This window comes from Anomaloglossus baeobatrachus, chromosome 2 (assembly GCF_048569485.1).
Source record: "Anomaloglossus baeobatrachus isolate aAnoBae1 chromosome 2, aAnoBae1.hap1, whole genome shotgun sequence".
NCBI classification, from domain to species: Eukaryota; Metazoa; Chordata; class Amphibia; order Anura; family Aromobatidae; genus Anomaloglossus; species Anomaloglossus baeobatrachus.
The window spans coordinates 631,145,690-631,166,236 of record NC_134354.1 but is presented as its reverse complement, the minus strand read 5'-3'; the positions used below and the strand labels follow the sequence as shown (position 1 = coordinate 631,166,236).

Below are 20,547 nucleotides of genomic sequence, written 5' to 3'. Positions count from 1 at the left end.
CACGTTGCGACATCGCTATTGCGGTATCGTCGAGGTCAAATCGAAAGTGACGCACATCCGACGCCGGTAACGACGTCGCAACGTGTAAAGCCTAGATGCGCTGATAAACGATCGCAGATACATCGTAAATCGGCGATCTGTGTAGTTTCAGACATTTTCATAATGTCGCACCAATAGGAGATACGATGTTGTTCCTCGTTCCTGCGGCAGCACACATCGCTGTGTGTGAAGCTGCAGGAGCGAGGAACATCTCCTTACCTGCCTCCACCGGCTATGCGGAAGAAAGGAGGTGGGCGGGATGTTTACGTCCCGCTCATCTCCGCCCCTCCGCTTCTATTGGCCACCTGCCGTGTGACGTCGCTGTGACTCCGCAAGACCTGCCCCCTTAGGAATGAGGCGAGTCGCCGACCAGAGCGACGTCACAGGGCAGGTAAGTGCGTGTGAAGCTGCCGTAGCGATAATGTTCGCTACGACAGCTATCACAAGATATCGCATGTGCGACGGGGGTGGGTACTATCGAGCTCTGCATCGGCTAGCGATGTCGCAGCGTGCAAAGTACCCCTAAGTCCTAGATTAGTAATGGTAGGCGTGTACCTGAGACTCCATTCATCACTAATCTGTAAGGGAAATGAAATAAAAACAAACGCCGAAATAATGCTGTATTTGGAATAAAACACAAAAACCCACCCTCTTTCACCACTTTATTAACCCCAACTCAACCCTCCCGGTCTGACGTCTGACGTAATCCACACGAAGTCCCATGACTCTTCCAGCACTGCTATATATCTGAAGCTCACTGTGAGCGCCATAGAACAGAACTGCCCGCTGTGAAATTCAGGTCACAACTGAAGTGAGCCGCGTGCTCAGCGGTGACGTCTCTCAGGTTAGCCACGGCCACAGCATGCACGGCTTCCACCTGTGACCGCAAATCATCTGAGTGACGTCCCGCTGATCGCGCAGCTCACTTAAGTCACTCGGGTGATTTGCTGTCGCAGGTGGAAGACTCCAGCTGTGGCTGCGGGTAACATGAGTGACGTCGCCGCTGACCACGCGGTTCACTTCAGTTGCTGTGTGGAGCTTCCAGCGGGCAGTCTTGTTCTATTGTCTCTCGCTGTGATTGTCAGATGCAGCAGAGCTGGAAGCATTGTGGGACCTCGTGTGGACCTGGAGGAGTGTTTGAGGGATTAATAAAGTGGTGAAAACGTGGGTTTTTTTTTTTTTTTTTTTTTTTAAATTTCATATAAAGGATTTTTTGGGTGTGTTTTATTTACTTTACTTTAAGTTACAGATTAGTGATGGGGGGTGTCTGATAGATGCCTGCCATCACTAAGCTAGGGCTTAGTAGCAGCTGTGGGCTGTTTATTACCGTATTTTTCGCTTTATAAGACGCACCCCCAAATTTGGTGAAGGAAAAGAGAATTTTTTTAATGTTAAATGGGGTCCATCTTATAATGCCAGTGTCCGTCTAACAAATCATATAGGGTATATGTCCCTCATAGCCCCCATCCTAAAATTAGCCCCCTTAATCTGGATATGGCCCCCTTATATTGAATATAGCCCCCTTGTGATGGCACACTTTCCCCTGTGCTGCCTATGGCCCCCTATGGATTGCATACGTTGCTCTGTGCTGCCTATGGCCCCCTATGGATTGCATACGTTCCCCTGTGTTAGATATCGCCCCCATGCTGCTGCCCATAGTAAAATAAAACACTCTTTCCTTACCTCCTCCAGCGCTGATCTCCCTCCTGTCTCCCTCTTTGCTTCTCTTCCTCCACTTCCTGGTTCTTGGTGCCGGTCATGCGATCGGCACAGCAGAGTGAGATCTCTGCGTGCCTGATCACAGTGGAAGCAGGGACACCGTGGAGAAACGCTGGAGGAGGTAAGTAAAGCTTTTTTATTTTAGGATGAGCAGCAGTATGGGGGCCATATCTAACACAGGGGGGGCATGTGCCATCACAGGGGGGCGCAGGGACATATAATCTGCACCGCTCCCCCAGCCCGTCACTGCGGTGCGGTTTCAGCACCACGGAGATGGACAGCGGCTGTGCATATTATATGAGTGGGAGCAGGAGATCAAAGGCTACAGCCCGCAGCGTTCACCTGCGCTCCAGAGCTGTCCCCACCTATATATTATAATATATATTATTTATTATATTATATCATACATACATACCGTATTTTTCGCTTTATAAGACGCACCGGAATATAAGACGCACCCCAAACTTAGACATAAAAAAGGTAAAAAAAAGAAAAATGGGGTCCGTCTTATACTCCGGTGTTCTCTTACCGGAGGGGGGCAGCAGTGGTGGTGAAGCGGGGTCACAGGAGGCACAGGTTGTGCTGGCAGGCGCGGCAGGTCAGTGGCAGCGGGGTCCGTGGTTGCAGGTGCCGTGGTTGCAGGCGCGGTGGCGTCCGCGGTGGCAGGATCCGTGGGGTCCGTGGTGGCGGCAGCAGCCGTGGCGTGTGAGCCGTGCAGCAGGCCGGTGCAGTGAGTGTCCGCGGTCCCGGTTCAGTGGTGGCAGCGGCGGCGGCAACTGCTCAGTGGTGGCAGCGGCAGGGACTGCTCAGTGGTGGCAGCGGCAGGGACTGCTCAGTGGTGGCGTGTGTCCGCGGTCCCGGTTCAGTGGTGGCGGCGGCGGCTCAGTGGTGGGAGCGGCGGCAACTGCTCAGTGGTGGCAGCGGCAGGGACTGCTCAGTGGTGGCGTGTGTCCGCGGTCCCGGTTCAGTGGTGGCAGCGGCGGCTCAGTAGTGGGAGCGGCGGCGACGGCTCAGTGGTGGAGTGTGTCCGCGGTCCCGATTCAAGTAATGGCGCCCGGAGCGACGCATGCGCAGATGGAGCTCTCATCCAAGGGCTCCATCTGCGCACGCGCTGACTCCCGGAGCAGCGCGTGCGCAGATGGAGCTCTCATCCAAGAGCTCCACCGGCGCCATCATTTGAAAGTGGGACCGCGGACAACTGGTAAGCTGCACAGCCGCCCGCCCCGCATGCACAGAGTGGCAGCCAGCAGGCTGCCCGCCCACCCCGCGTACAAGCCGCCGGGTACCTGTGCTTGCGTGCGGTGGCAGCCGGGTACCCATGGCTGTGTGCGGGCGGCAGATGGGTGACTGTGTGAGGGCGGCAGCCGAGTACCTGCACGGGCACCCGACTGCCGCTCGCACACAGCACCCGGCTGCCGCCCGCACACAGCCATGGGTACCCGTCTGCCACCGCATGCAAGCACAGGTACCTGGCTGCCGACCCCACACAGCACCCGCTGCCGCCCGTACACAGCCACGGGTACCCGGCTGCCGCTGCATGCAAGTACAGGTACCCGGGCGCTTGCATGCAGCCACAGGCACCCGCCCGATCGCCTCAGACAGGACCCCCCCCCCCCCGCTACCGCTTTATAAGACGCACCCCCCATTTTCCTCCCAAAATTTGGGGAGGAAAAGTGCGTCTTATAAAGCGAAAAATACGGTACATACATACATACATACATACATACATACATACATACATACATATAATACAGTGCCTACAAGTAGTATTCAACCCCCTGCAGATTTAGCAGGTTTGATAAGATGCAAATAAGTTAGAGCCTGCAAACTTCAAACAAGAGCATGATTTATTAACAGATGCATAAATCTTACAAACCAACAAGTTATGTTGCTCAGTTAAATTTTAATAAATTTTCAACATAAAAGTGTGGGTCAATTATTATTCAACCCCTAGGTTTAATATTTTGTGGAATAACCCTTGTTTGCAATTACAGCTAATAATCGTCTTTTATAAGACCTGATCAGGCCGGCACAGGTCTCTGGAGTTATCTTGGCCCACTCCTCCATGCAGATCTTCTACAAGTTATCTAGGTTCTTTGGGTGTCTCATGTGGACTTTAATCTTGAGCTCCTTCCACAAGTTTTCAATTGGGTTAAGGTCAGGAGACTGACTAGGCCACTGCAACACCTTGATTTTTTCCCTCTTGAACCAGGCCTTGGTTTTCTTGGCTGTGTGCTTTGGGTCGTTGTCTTGTTGGAAGATGAAATGACGACCCATCTTAAGATCCTTGATGGAGGAGCGGAGGTTCTTGGCCAAAATATCCAGGTAGGCCGTGCTATCCATCTTTCAATGGATGCGGACCAGATGGCCAGGCCCCTTGGCTGAGAAACAGCCCCACAGCATGATGCTGCCACCACCATGCTTGACTGTAGGGATGGTATTCTTGGGGTCGTATGCAGTGCCATCCAGTCTCCAAACGTCACGTGTGTGGTTGGCACCAAAGATCTCGATCTTGGTCTCATCAGACCAGAGAACCTTGAACCAGTCTGTCTCAGAGTCCTCCAAGTGATCATGAGCAAACTGTAGACGAGCCTTGACATGATGCTTTGAAAGTAAAAGGTACCTTACGGGCTCGTCTGGAACGGAGACCATTGCGGTGGAGTACGTTACTTATGGTATTGACTGAAACCAATGTCACCACTGCCATGAGAGCTTCCCGTAGCTCCTTCCTTGTTGTCCTTGGGTTAGCCTTGACTCTTCGGACAAGCCTGGCCTCGGCACGGGTGGAAACTTTCAAAGGCTGTCCAGGCCATGGAAGGCTAACAGTAGTTCCATAAGCCTTCCACTTCCGGATGATGCTCCCAACAGTGGAGACAGGTAGGCCCAACTCCTTGGAAAGGGTTTTGTACCCCTTGCCAGCCTTGTGACCCTCCACGATCTTGTCTCTGATGGCCTTGGAATGCTCCTTTGTCTTTCCCATGTTGACCAAGTATGAGTGCTGTTCACAAGTTTGGGGAGGGTCTTAATTAGTCAGAAAAGGCTGGAAAAAGAGATAATTAATCCAAACATGTGAAGCTCATTGTTCTTTGTGCCTGAAATGCTTCTTAATACTTTAGGGGAACCAAACAGAATTCTGGTGGTTTGAGGGGTTGAATAATAAATGACCCTCTGAATAAACTTTTCACAATTTAAAAAAAAAAACAAAAAACAAAAACAAATAACATTCTTTTTTGCTGCAGTGCATTTCACACTTCCAGGCTGATCTACAGTCCAAATGTCACAATGCCAAGTTAATTCCGAATGTGTAAACCTGCTAAATCTGCAGGGGGTTGAATACTACTTGTAGGCACTATGTATGTATGTATGTATGTATGTATGTATGTGTATGTATATGTGTATATATGTGTGTATATGTATGTATGAATGTATGTATGTATGTATATATATATATATATATAATCATCTCTATATTCCCCCCCCCCCCCCCGTATATTCGTCTTATAAGACGCACCCCCTACTTTCCCCCAAAATTTGGGGGAACAAAAGTGTGTCTTAAAAAACGAAAAATACGGTAACTCCTCTACTACGCTGATTGCCACTGCACCAGGGCAACGGGAGGAGTCTGGCTCAGCGTTAGAATTGACGCACCTTATGGATGCCCCGCTTCTGGGGCGCCTGTGGGCAGCTATTTTTAGACTCAAAAGGGTCAAATAATGATGGCCCTTCCCACCCTAATATCAGCCCTCAGTTGTCTGCTGTACCTTGGCTAGTTGTTGTTTTTTTTTTTTTCTTTTTAATTTATTTAAAAGTCAAATAATGAAGAAAAAAAAGAGTGGGATCCCCTCCAGCCTGCAGCTGCTGCTGTTCCTGTGCTGGATATGAAAAATGGGGGGGACCTCATGTCATATTTTTTTTAACAAATTTAAACCGCTGTCCAAGCTAGCTTAATTCCTCTATCAAACTATTCTGTTATTTCTTTCTATTTTATCTATTATCTGTCTAATCTCTGTCCCTCTATTTTAGCTATCCATCAATGATTCTATCCTATCATCTTTTGTTTCTCTTTTAAAAAACACATTAACAAAAGCGCGGCAAAATGTCATACGTTTTTTTTTGGGCCACAAGCTGCATTTTCTGAGACAACAGAAAAACGATGCACTCAAAAAAAAAGATGCCACGTGTGAACGTAACCTTAGGGGTGCTTCACACAGCGAGCTCACTGCCGAGATCGCTGCTGAGTCACGCTTTTTGTGACGCAGCAGTGACCTCATTAGCGATCTCGCTGTGTGTGACAATGAGCAGCGATCTGGCCCCTGCTGCGAGATCGCTGCTCGTTACACACAGCCCTGGTTCGTTTTCTTCAAAGGCGCTCTCCCACTGTGACACACAGATCGCTGTGTGTGACAGCGAGAGAGCGACAAATGAAGCGAGCTGGGAGCAGGAGCCGGCGTCTTGACAGCTGAGGTAAGCTTGTAACCAAGATAAACATCGGGTAACCAAGGTGGTTACCCGATATTTACCTTAGTTACCAGCCTCTGCAGCTCTCACGCTGCCTGTGCTGCCGGCTCCGGCTCTCTGCACATGTAGCTGCATTACACATCGGGTTAATTAACCCGATGTGTACTGTAGCTAGGAGAGCAAGGAGCCAGCGCTAAGCAGTGTGCGCGGCTCCCTGCTCCCTGCACACACAGCTAAGCGGTGTGCGTTGGTAACTAATGTAAACATCGGGTAACCATACCCGATGTTTACCTTAGTTACCAGTCTCCGCAGCTTCCAGACGGTGGCTCCGTGCAAGCGCAGCGTCGCTTGCACGTCGCTGCTGGCTGGGGGCTGTTCACTGGTCGCTGGTGAGATCTGCCTGTTTGACAGCTCACCAGCGACCATGTAGCGATGCAGCAGCGATCCTGACCAGGTCAGATCGCTGGTCGGATCGCTGCTGCATCGCTAAGTGTGAAGGTACCCTTACAGGAATTGTCCAGGAAATCCTTACAAGAGGCACAGGAAGTCTGGTTTCTTCGTGACCTTCCATATTCTTCCAGGAGGCCGTTATGTCCAGGAACCTTCTCGCATACTTGTTTGATTTGTGTCTGGTACACGGTTATCTGTAATCACAAAAAAATAACTACACAAAATCACAAATAACAGCATCATTGAAAAGCTAAAGAAAGTACTTTAGGTCAGATATGAATCTTAACATTGGGCTAGATTTGCTACCGCTGTGACCACTGTTCTTACATTTTTCACTTTGGGTCTCTGAATGTTTGAGTGGCTATGATTTTTCCTTGGTCAGGTATTACACTAATGACCACCCCTTTAATTGGACAAGACAGCCGATCTGATATTTGTAATCCCTTCTTATTTGATGCCTATTGTTCCTCTTCATTGAAGGGGAGCCTGTCAGTAAGATCACACCCTTCCCTCACCCCCACCCTATAATCAATTACATGCAGGTGGTTGAAATGTAAATCCATTGACTTCTTAATATCTTCTATCTATTGGTGCATTCTCTAGAAATTACCATTTTAATTCACATGCTAATGAAGGCGTGTTCCTGTGGGGCAAGGCACTCAAGAAGCTATGACCTTCTTTATCATGTAGACTGTAAACTCAGGAGGGCGGGGCCCACTCCCCTCTGCACCAGTTTGTTTATTGTAAATTAGATCTGTATTTTGTATGTTGACCCTTCTCATGTACAGCGCTATGGAATCAATGGTGCTGTATAAGTAATAACTTTAGAAGCCCGTTTCCACACTCAGCACTAGCCACTTTATCGTGACCAATAACTTAGGTCTCTCAGGAGCCCGGCCAAGATATGGTCTTGCAGGTTTTTGTGGGTCAGGTCCTCGCAGTTATTCCTCCTCCAGCATCCTCTGGCATGCGGGTAGATGGAAGAAAAAAATCCCGCCCACCCCGGAGACCGCTCAGGTTTGTCGGTGATTGAAAGCAAAGGATCCCACATTGAAAGAAGAATTAAAATTAGAGTTTTATTTCTAATAAAGTCCATCTTTAATGGTAATTTCTTTTAACATCATCAGAAACCTAATGCATGATTCATGAGTAATATAGCAGGTCCATAGGAGTTGTAAGAGTCCCACTAGACGCGTTTCGAGCGTACCACTCTTCACTTGGTGAATGTGAACAACTAGTGTGACTGAAGTGTTGAACGAGCCAATCAATTGATTGGTAAATCAAAACATCTGACACCCAGTTGTACCACACCTATACAATATACTACCAGAAATAAAATGTAAAATACACTGAGTAATATACAATAGTTACAAAACAGTATACAATGAATACATATACTCGTGGACAGTATGAAAAACATGAAAAAATACAGTAATCATACGAAATATTTGCTGACACATTAATTTCTATCATAAACATCTATTTTATCATGAACTTAATGATGACATCTTATATGGAAAACATTTAAGTGTAACATTACTTCATTTCTAATATGTAAACCATGTAGAGTTCCCAACATAAAAATATACTTCCCTATTTCTTAACATGACTTTTCTGTCCCCACCACAGGTGTGCTTATCTATAGATTCAATCGCGAAAACTCTAAAGGTGTTTGTGCTGCGATTATGATAACTGATAAAATGTTTTGCGGCATTGGACACATTCCTATTGGAATTATCCGAAATATCCTATAGATGTTCCGTTATCCTGCATTTTAACCTAATAGTGGAGCTGACATATATTTAAAGGGAACCGGTCAGGTCCCATATGGTCAGGTCCCATATGCGTTCTAACCTACAAGCAGGGTGAAGTGTGGCCGATTAACCCCTTCCTACCCATCCCTGTGTTGTAATAATGTGTAATATGAATGTATAAAAAAAAGTTTTATTACTTACATGTTCCCTATGTATATGATCAGAGCCTCTAGTCCCCTGGGCGTCGCATCACCCCGTGAGTGTTTGCTTTACCTCTGGGCGTGATACCATGGATTTACATGAGTGACGTCACAGTCTCTACTTGAGAGATACCTGGGCGTGATACCATGGATTTACATGAGTGATGTCTCCGTCTCTCCGCTTGCGAGCGCTTACCATTCCTGCAGCCTTCTTATCTGGGTGCTTGCTTGTCGACTTCAGATGCGCGCTGCCCATGGTCAGAAGGTGCCTGCAGTTCCGACCATGCGCATAGTGTGTCTGAAGCCGAGAAGCAAGCACCCGGATAAGAAGGCTGCAGGAATGGTAAGCGCGCACGAGCGGGATCTCAAGGAGCTGGTGATGATGTCGCTCATGTAAATCCATAGTATCACACCCGCAGGGGCGTGATACTACGGAAAGCATACAGACGCCTAGGGGACTAGTGCCTCTGATCATTTACATAGGGAACATGTAAGTAATAAAACCTATTTTTATACATTCATATTACACATTATTACAACACAGGGATGGGTAGGAAGGGGTTACTAGGCCACACATCACCCTGCTTCTAGGTCAGAAGAACACACATGGGACCTGACAGGTTCCCTTTAAGATTACATTCGGTGCATAGAATGACGTACACTACATAATTAGAATTGCAGTTTAAAAATTTGACTATTGTATTTCTTACGATTATCAAAGTTATCAAATTTTTGTGTTTTCAGAGAAAAAGTGCATGTTCTGTAGGGAAAGACACCACGTTTTATAATATCCCACTGTGTTTAACCAAGTGGAATTATTACAAGTTTTTTTTTTTTTTTATGACTTTTCAATAAACTAGGAGATAATGATTGTCGCGCCTTTCTAGAAACTATTCTTATGCCATCCTTTAGAATATTAACTATAGGGTGCTCTCTTAAAACATGCAAATTCTCTGACTATATTTTCAATAGATTTAAATTAACTACTACACCAAAGTAGGGATATTTAACCCCTCCTTTTGGTTTTTACTTGATTGATAATTTTTATCAACACATCCCTGTCTTAAGTATCGGAGATTTTCCTAGCTCTTATCAAGCGACCAGGATGGATAATTTCTTTGTATTAAACGGTTTTGATGGGTAAATCAATTGATTGGCTATTTCAACTCTTCAGTCACACCAGTTGTTCACATTCTCCAAGTTTAAGGAGCGTTGCGCACGAAACGCGTCGGATGTGAGTCTTACAATTCCTTTGGACCTGCTATATTACTCATGAATCATGCATTATGTTTCTGATGATTTTAAAATAAATTACCATTAATGATGGATTTTATTAGAAAGGAAAGCTGGATCATTCTCTCCTTCTTTCAATTGTCCTCTGGCATGCCCCTATTCTTTATTCGAATATCGTGCAGCCATTGCTGTTAGCGGTGCATGCGCATTGCCACAGTACTCAGGTCTTCATTAAAATGGCACCGGAGCGCGCATACTGCGACCTCCAGCACCTTTTTTTTTATTTTAACCACACTGCGGTGAAAATTGAGTGGCAGGGGTGCGTGCATAGATGTAAAGAAAAAAATCTACACACCCGCCGATGCTTTTCATAATCTTCACCGCAGTGTGTTCATTAAAATGGTGCCAGAGATTGCGGTATATATATATCTATCTATCTATCTATCTATCTATCATCTAGATTAGATGTATTTTGCTTAGTAAATTCTGTAATTTTGGGGTGCAGTATATGATACTAGAATTAGCTTAGCTGTTACTTATATTAGATGAAGCCTACACAGGCAATACACTTCCATTCCTCAAGAAGGAAGAAGAAAAATTCGGGGACAAGGTAGGTCCATGTGAGACAATTGTTTCACCCTCTTATAAGAATTCTTACAGGTGGACCTTTTATTAATTTACTTAAGGTACCCTAATATTGTAGAGTCATAAAAGAGGCTTTACTTGAACAAAACACTTTTTTTTATTTTATTTTTTTATTTTTTATTTTTTGAGATGTACTTTAAAGAAACCAATTTCTGAGGTGAACATCAGATTGTTAAAAGTAGATGACCATGGTGGAGGCACCATCAGCTGCTGTAATACACAATCCATGTGATGTAAGAAGGAAAACAAAAACCTGCAATCTAATCTGAAGTTATAAAACAAAGTAGCTCTCTTACCTGGAGAATGGTTTTGCCCTAGGCCTAAGCCATTCTTCATGGTCCTTAAATTCCTGAAGAACCAGTGCTGTCACATTGGTTTCACATTGCTGGATTCCTCTTCCGCCTTCTTTGTGTCTTCATGTCTATATTACATGAGCTGTCGATCAGAATTAGTGTTTCCAGTGTCTTTGTAACAAGAATTCTGGCTCTTAGTACGGTATGTTTTATGAAAACCAAAAACACCAACAACCCTTTTCTGGTAAAGTCTAATTCACTCTCCATGGCTGAAGTGTCATATAGATGGCTGAAAAATCACATTGCCCTCTTGGAGTAAAATTCAGGTCAACTAGGCAATGCGGCTAGAAATTTACTGCGGCTGCCTATTAGGGTTGTTTGTTGAACTCCAGTATTGCTGTAAACATTAGAAACCTAAGGTACTTAGTGCTTTTTTTTTTTTTTTTTCCATCATAGCGTAAAATCCATCCTACCTCATCAAGGTGGACCCAAATAATGGGTGGTCTTTAAACACTATCCACCTGCACGGTTTTACTTGCCAGTGATGAATGGTTCACTTTACACTCCCCATTCACATGACTCTGGTTGGACACTAGAGAAGTAGGACAATAGTGTTTAGGGACCATCCATATTTAAGTACACCTTGATGTGGTAGGATATTTTTTCCGTTTTTTGATTTAAAAAAAAAAATGCTAAGTACTTTACATTTTTTATTTTATTTTTTATATCGATCATACCAATATTGGGAGTCCATGTATTCTTTAATCACCGTCTGCTACTGCACTATAATATGTATATGTCATAGAGACGTGTCCGAGGCTGTGATCGAGCGTAGGGTCTATGTGCTAACTCCCCCACATCACTGAAACAGAAACAGAGACAGAAAAATGAAAAGGCAGGGTTAGCTTTATATTAAGGAAAGACTGCTCCAGTCAGGGTATGTGCACACTACATCTTTTTCATGCTGATGTCGCCTGAAAAAGTGCTGCAAAACTGCCACAAAATATAAAACGACAATCCTGTTCACTTGTTCAGTGTTTTTTTTTATTACTACTTTTAACTTCATTATTCAAAAGCCGTTCAAATCAAAGAAGTAGCCTGTAACGGACGCTGCTAGGTATAGTCTGAATGATTGAAAAAAAAAAAAGTATCAAACGCCAGCAAAGCTTCTTCAGGAACAAAAACCCCCCAAACAATTCAGTGGTTTCGCTTAGGAAAATGTCAGAAGATCCATCGGCATCTTAATGCCGTATGCACCTTTTTTTTTTTTTCTTTTTTTTTTTACCCCCTGTGTTTCAGATATTATTATTATTATTATTATTATTATTATTATAGCGCCATTTATTCCATGGCGCTTTACAAGTGAAAGAGGGTATAAGTACAACAATCAGTAACAGTACAAAACAGACTGGTATAGGAGGAGAGAGGACCCTGCCCGCAAGGGCTCACAGTCTACAGGGAATTGGTAGAATAGGTGAGGACAGAGCTGGTTGCGCAGTGGTCTACTGGACTGAGGGCTATTGTAGGTTGTAGGCTTGTTGGAAGAGGTGGGTCTTGAGGTTCCTCTTGATGCTTTCCACGGTAAATTTTCCACATTATAGAGTTAAGGCCCCTTTACACACTGCAACATTGCTAGTGATATCGCTATAATGTCACCGGTTTTGTGACGTAATAGCGACCTCCCCAGCGACATTGCAGTGTGTGACACGCATCAGCGACCTGGCCCCCGCTGTGAGGTCGCTGATTGCTACAAATCTTTCAGGACCATTTTTTGGTCCTTTGTTTCCCGCTGCACAGCATGCATCGGTGTGTTTGACACTGTTACAACGACATCGTTAGCGAATTAGAACCCAGCCCGTAAGTATGCTATAGCGTTCCCTTTCCCGCCCCCTTACCTCCGATTGGTGGTCGCTGTTGTATTCTGATTGGGCGGCTTTCACTGAAAAGAACTTTAGCGCTTCCGTCCTTTTGTTTCAAAGCTACCTTGTTCCTGAGCGTGCTGGTTTGCGGATCATTAGAGAGTTCATCATTTGATTGAAGCTGTATTGATGCTGTATAGATAAACCAGTGTGGAGTCGCCGCACAGAACTCTACAAAGATCCGCTAAGCAACAGAAGCTCAGGAACAAAGGATATACAAGCGCGACTTTTGCCAATCTTTCCAAACTCGGGGTAGCCAATAAGAACGCACTAGCGATCACCAATCGGAGCTGAGGGGGGCATGTAAAAAGGACACCTAGGTGGCTTCAGCGCCAAACACAACGCCCCTAACATTGGTGTAAGTCGTCAAATAGCTGCTGTGTGAAACGTCCCCAACGACCAGCGAGGTCGTTCTGCAGGTCCGTATCGCTGCTGCGTCGTTGGCCAGATCTGCCTGTTTGACAGCTCACCAGCGACTTTCCAGCGATCCTGGCAAGGTCTGGATCGCTAGAAAGTCTGTGTGTAAAGGGGCCTTTACTTCTTTACTTTCTCTGTGTGTTGTGCGTTACCTCTGGCATTCTGTAAAGCAAATACAGAGACCACTACTTGAACAGCCCCTTCTCATTCCAACTGTTTGCCCCATTAAATAAAAAGGCTTATACTCACTTCTGGTGTCAGCTCTGTTTCAGCCATGCCGGCAATTACTCTCCCCAGGGCTCATGTGAGGTTCTTATGTCACATGAACCCTGCGCCCAATCACCATCAGCTTTCCCCCCTCGCCCCACCTCAGATGTGTAATGTGTAAGTAATCAAGAGGAAGTGAGAGATGCAGATGGCCTCTCACTGCCTGTTGATTACCAATACATCCAAAGTTGAGGACAGGGAATCCGATGGTGACTGGGTGTAGGGCTCACATGACGCATCGTGAGCCTCCGGAGAGCAAATGTAAGATTTCTTATTTTAATGGGGGTAAACATGAGGAATGAGATTTTGTTTGTCCAAACAGTGGACAACCCCTTTAAGGGGTCTAAAGTGCAATCCTGATTAGATTTTAAAAACAGGATTGGTTTTCACCATGCAATATTGAAGACTTCTGTCTACTGGGGTGTTATGAAGTAGGTTCTAAACAGATTCCCAATAAAGCATTGGTCCTACTATTATCAGTCCCAGCTTCTGCTTTTTTCTCTCTACCATACTGCACTATAGGCAATTTGTTTGTGCGCACCATATACTGTATGTATGCTGCAGCTTCTTATGGAGTTCTAAAAAGCGATCCAGTATAGCAAAAATAAATGAAGCCTCAATTAGGAAGAAGAATATAGAAATTATCATACTCAGTATTTGCATTTTACAAGCTTGCTGTTGAGCTGAGAAGGTTTAAGGGTGCTTATCTGTCATCCCTTTCCTTTATTTCTCCATTAAAATTAATCCCTTGTAATAACAAATGAGGTTTAAATGCCTATTATGTATGTAAATGGAAGAGAAATAAAAGTATCTCATATTGTAGCCAGTGCAAGGAAATGTGTTTATAGCTCAAAGTTGTAAAAGCAGCAGCTTCAAACTTACAGCCAGATTTACGGCTCAGGATATTTTGTACATATTCATATAAGCAAGACGTTCATGTATATATGAGCTAATATCATAGTTTTATTGTTTCACTGAAATATTGTCATCATTGCACTGCAACAAACTGCAGTTCTGTAAAAGTCAGGAAACAAGGATTTTCCTAAAGTTTAAAAAAAAAAAAAAATTATGGAAATTACATGTAAACAACTGAGCAGAGATACAATGATAGATAGATACATACAGACAGACAGACAGATAATTAGCAGTCCTGACATCTGATACCAGTCGAATAAAGGGGCCATGACAGTAACTTGCCCACTTTATTGTTTATCCAAGCACTGGTATTGTAGCTTACTTCCAAAGAATAGCACTGAGCTGCAGGACCGGGAACAGCCACTATCAGATACTTGGACCTATACCTATATAAATAATGGAGTGAACATGGTACTCACGTTACCCCTTCATTCAGATAAATCGACAGATGTCCTGGGAGACATACGTGTAGAGCATCAATGTCTAAATCGACAATTTTTGGAAGTATGATCATTTAATCGTCACTGTTGCCTATGGGTACTGACTTACACACCTGTAATTCGTGTGGACCATGAAGTCCAGACTGGGTGCATGTCTCCTGACTTCTACTCAACCTTGTATATGCCTATGCACATGAAGAAAGTTTGGGTTAGGAGTAAAGATGAGCGAACCTGAGGTTCGGTTTTCAAACCAAACACCAACTTAAAAAAATCAAGGCTTGGGTTCAGGGTTTGGATGCTTTACGTGTGAACTTCACTTTCGGGAGCACGGTTTGCTCAGGTACACTCCATGCTCAGCCCAGTGCGAGACGCCCGCAGTGCCTGAATGGCACACACTGGGGGCAACATCAGCACGACTACATGTAGTGTGCAACCCAAAAAATAGTTTGAAAAAGCCTGCCAACCCTCCCCCAAAAGTAACTGAATAGGATAACTGAAGTGAGCACTAATATATATATTATGAGTGCAAGCCAAAAATTACATACTATATACGGATAAGGCTGCACATCAAACTTAGATAATGGTATAATGCCTCAAGCATATGGACAAATATTGGAATATACAATGAAAAATGAAAAAAGTTTGATGTGCAGCCTTATCCGTATATAGTATGTAATTTTTGGCTTGCACTCATAATATATATATTAGTGCTCACTTCAGTTATCCTATTCAGTTATATGTAGTTTTTTTCTGAATGTGAACACAGCTCCGCCCCTTTCGGCCATGTTTTTTCCATCTCCTATATAAGAAAGTCCTTAGTTACCCCTCTCCACCCATAGCAGTTTTTAATTGCAATGAGATGACACACAGTTAGGGTCACAGAGCTAGGGACCCCAATATAGAGAGATGCCTTGACGAGGCCTTGGGGCTCAGTTACATTGATCAATGCGATTGCTAAATATCTCCTTTTTCCTAATATTCATGGCAGGTATGCAATTCATTAGTCACATGTTCAAATTAGCAAGTAGCATTTTTCATTGTATATTCCAATATTTGTCCATATGCTTGAGGCATTATACTATTATCTAAGTTTGATGTGCAGCCTTATCCGTATATAGTATGTAATTTTTGGCTTGCACTCATAATATATATATTAGTGCTCACTTCAGTTATCCTATTCAGTTATATGTAGTTTTTTTCTGAATGTGAACACAGCTCCGCCCCTTTCGGCCATGTTTTTTTCCATCTCCTATATAAGAAAGTCCTTAGTTACCCCTCTCCACCCATAGCAGTTTTTAATTGCAATGAGATGACACACAGTTAGGGTCACAGAGCTAGGGACCCCAATATAGAGATATGCCTTGACGAGGCCTTGGGGCTCAGTTACATTGATCAATGCGATTGCTACATATCTCCTTTTTCCTAATATTCATGGCAGGTATGCAATTCATTATTCACATGTTCAAATTAGCAAGTAGCATTTTTCATTGTATATTCCAATATTTGTCCATATGCTTGAGGCATTATACCATTATCTAAGTTTGATGTGCAGCCTCCCCCAAAAGTATTCTGCCTATGGCTGGCTATATGTGGGCGGAGACTCAAACTCAAACCGAACTCTGCAGTTCGGGTCAAGCTTGAACCAGTGGAGGCTCGGCTCTTTAGATGCGAACCGAACCTCCATGGAACTGTTCATCTCTAGTCAGGAGACCAGTGACCAGTCTGAATATCATGACCTGTACTCAAACATTGAAACACGAATCTGTGATACCAGTCTTAGCATGATAGAAGTCGATTGATTTACACATATGACCACCTCCTTGGCTGTGTCCTGTCTGTGTAAGTGCTGAAAGCACTGAGGCATTCACGTGGATAAATCAGGTGAACATGGCGACCATCCAGTATTTACACATATACCCATGGACAATAGGGGCTTCAAAGAGTGGACTTGTGTCCAGATCAAAAGTTTCCAGCTTTTTATGAGGGTCTCAAAATGTGGGCCCCCACAGAATAATGCAAACCTCTGTTATTAAAAAGCTAAGTGCAGTTTCTTTATATGACTAAATATAGTTTTGTCCTACTACTAACTACTCACATTTATGTCTTGCTGATGTTTAGCCATCACTTTGGGCCTCATGGAGCATGAACCAGAAATGCGCTCTGTAGGCAGCAATTCCTACAATCAGGATGGCAGACTGAACCTGTAGTAACTGGATTTTCAGAACAAAAGTAAAATGTTATATAAGAATCTAAAAGCACGACAGTTCCCCACCACAAATCTACACTCTCCGCCCCGCAGTACGCCTTTCTTTCTTCTGCTTAGCAGAAAAACAGACAAGGGGTGGGGGAGAAGGCTTGTATCATACTTGTAATTTCCATCCCAAATCAATTATTTTGGACCAATGAACTACTCAGTAGAGTCGTAAATGACTGTGGCTAAGTTCTTCAGGATCTGGGACCCGTGTGCCCATCCGCATATACCAAACACAGGGTTATCATAGGTGAGGGCAGTCGGGGAGTGGAACCAGCTACCACAGGAGGTGGTGAGGTCTCCATCAGTGGAAAGCTGCAAGCAGAAACTGGATAAACCTAGAACTGCGATTTATAGGAAAGCCTGCACCCTCAGGGGGTTGGACCCGATGACCCTTGAGGTCCCTTCCAACTCTACCATTCTATATCCTCACCAATTCCTGATTTGTATCTTTCCATTGTCTTTGTGCCCCTCATACTATACTACCCCTTTCCCTTTCTTTTCTTTTTCTTTTTTCTTACAATCTGTTAACGGATGGAAGATATATAATATATATATATTTTTGTTCTACTGTTAAAACATTTAAATTGTATAAAAAATATTTTAAGAGAAAAAACGTGATTTTCTAGTTTTCCCTGAAAATGCTTGTCTTGTCTGAGCTCTTCCAAATGGAGCAAAGCTACATCACCAGTCAGTTTATGGACAGTGTGTTGTTTTTACTTTGAAACAAAAAATTATACTTTTTTTTTTTTTTTTTTTTAACCCTCACCCCTATCCCCCTCCCTCCTAGTTTGTCTATTTGCCAATCCCATGTGTCTGTTCTTTATGTGATAACAAGCAAACTGCAGAGTTCTCCATAAAAGCTTCATAGATTAGCGCTATTATTAATTCTGTACAGCCGTTCTCCTGGAACCGTTCCTGTTTGCAGGTGATCCGTGGAGGCCACCAGCAAGGTGCGGTGCGTTTAAAGACAATACTATGTGTGTATTCACAGAAGGTGGTGTCAGATTTTTTTTTTTTATTGTTCGAATTGACCTGGTTGACTTTTTGTTGTAGTTTCTGGGACTCCTCCGGCCTCCAGCACAGAAGCCCTGCAGCTCTTCGGGGAAAATGTATTTGAACCAACTGTGAACTTGGAGAAAGTAAGGAGTGCTCATAATCTGCCTTTTTACATGAGATCACATAGGCAGTGTATGATCTTTATCCTTCAATCTTTTACAGAGTGGTGTAATAAAGTGGAAATATTAATCTTTTATTAGACTGGTTACCCATAACTATACACAGGATCATTTATCCGGTCACATGTTTACTCCTTTAATTTTGCTTTTGATAACAAAGCAGTCTCTGATGAAGACACTTGATCAAGTGGTGAAACATTTATACATTTTCCTTTTTAGATTGCCTTAATAAAATTTGCAACCATAGATTGGAGTGCCAAGTCTCTTATGAAGTTGCCTTTTCCACTGGATCAGGCCTCATTCAGATGTTGTTGTTGTGTTTTTTTTTTTTTCCTCATCCGCTTAAAGGTAACCTTCCCCTTATGACCTGCAGCCACCACCAGTGAGCTCTTATACACTGCATTTGAAAATACTGTATATAAGAGCCCAGGCGATGCTCTGTAGAACGTAAATAACATCCTTTTAGGGGGGGGCGGTCTAGTCCGATGGGTGTCTATGGTCTCGGTCCGGCCCCTCCCCTCTTCCTTCCATCACTGTACTCCTGCCCAGCCATAACGTGTCCTACATCCTCAACACATTGCACTCCTGTGCATGTACACTCTGATCTGCCCAGCCTAGTACAACGATACTTTTATCTACCCTCAGCCAGGCAAATCGGTGCACAGGTGCTTACTGGTGGTGGCTGCAGCGCATAAGGGAAAAACTTGGTGACAGGTTCCTTTAAGAGAGAAATGTCCATTTGTGTGCCGGGGTCACAGCTCCATAAACATGACTCCTGTGGCAATTTTTACCATCAAATCAATCTCTCATAGTTGTATTTTTTGTTTTTTTTTTTTTGCTTAGCACAGGGCTTCAAAGAAAGATCGGTGAGCACTAGGATGGCATCTGAGTATAGTCCGCTAATTATATATATATATATATATATATATAATAAAATGTGTGTGTATGTAATATATGTATGTATGTATGTATGTATGTATGTATGTATATGTCATATGAAAAAGTTTGGGCACCGTTATTAACCTTTTTTTTTCTTTATAACAATTTGGGTTTCTGCAACAGCTATTTCAGTTTCATATATCTAATAACTGATGGACTGAGTAATATTTCTGGATTGAAATGAGGTTTATTGTATTAACAGAAAATGTGCAATCCGCATTTAAACAAAATTTGACCTTTCCAAAAGTATGGGCACCTCAACATAACAGTGACATTAATATTTTGTAGATCCTCCTTTTGCAAAAATAACAGCCTCTAGTCGCCTCCTGTAGCTTTTTAATGAGATCCTGGATGAAGGTATATTGGACCATTCCTGTTTACAAAACAATTCCAGTTCAGTTAAGTTTGATGGTCGCCGAGCTTGGACAGCACGCTTCAAATCATCCCACAGATGTTCAATGATATTCAGGTCTGGGGACTGGGATGGCCATTCCAGAACATTGTAATTGTTCCTCTGCATGAATGCCTGAGTAGATTTGGAGCGTTGTTTTGGATCATTGTCTTGCTGAAATATCCATCCCCTGCGTAACTTCAACTTCGTCACTGATTCTTGCACATTATTGTCAAGATTCTGCTGATACTGAGTTGAATCCATGCGACCCTCAACTTTAACAAGATTCCCGGTGCCGGCATTGGCCACACAGCCCCAAGGCATGATGGAACCTCCACCAAATTTTACTGTGGGTAGCAAGTGCTTTTCTTGAAATGCCGTGGTTTTTTTTTTTTTGCCTCCATGCATAACGCCCTTTTGTATGACCAAACAACTCAATCTTTGTTTCATCAGTCCACAGGACCTTCTTCCAAAATGTAACTGGCTTGTCCAAATGTGCTTTTGCATACCTCAGGCGACTGTTTGTGGCGTGCTTGCAGAAATGGCTTCTTTCGCATCAATCTCCCATACAGCTTCTCCTTGTGCAACGTGCGCTGTATTGTTGACCGATGCACATTGACACCATCTGCAGCAAGATGATGCTGCAGGTCTTTGGAGGTGGTCTGTGGATTGTCCTTGACTGTTGTCACCATTCTTCTCTGCCTTTCTGATATTTTTCTTGGCCTGCCACTTCTGGGCTTAACAAGAACTGTGCCTGTGTTCTTCCATTTCCACAACTTTTTGTATCTTTTCCCTGAACAACTATGTTGAATAATCTTTGTTTTCAGATCATTTGAGAGTTGTTTTGAGGAACCCATCATGCCACTCTTCATAGGAGATTCAAATAGGAGAACAACTTGCAAGTGGCCACCTTAAATACCTTTTCTCATGATTGGATACACCTGCCTATGAAGTTCAAAGCTCAATGAGGTTACAAAACCAATTTAGTGCTTTAGTAAGTCAGTAAAAAGTAGTTAGGAGTGTTCAAATGAAGAAATTG

The 20,547-nt window shown here is 43.8% G+C and overlaps 1 protein-coding gene across 2 annotated transcripts in view; it reads left to right on the top strand.

The window, feature by feature from the left end:
• Positions 1–20,547, top strand: part of RUBCNL (rubicon like autophagy enhancer) — an 84,176-nt gene that overhangs the window by 40,815 nt on the left and 22,814 nt on the right. For both annotated transcript variants that reach the window (XM_075334391.1, XM_075334390.1), the window contains exon 5: positions 18,057–18,142. In XM_075334391.1, coding sequence (XP_075190506.1) covers positions 18,057–18,142 — 86 coding nt within the window. The remainder of the gene's footprint in view (positions 1–18,056; positions 18,143–20,547) is intronic.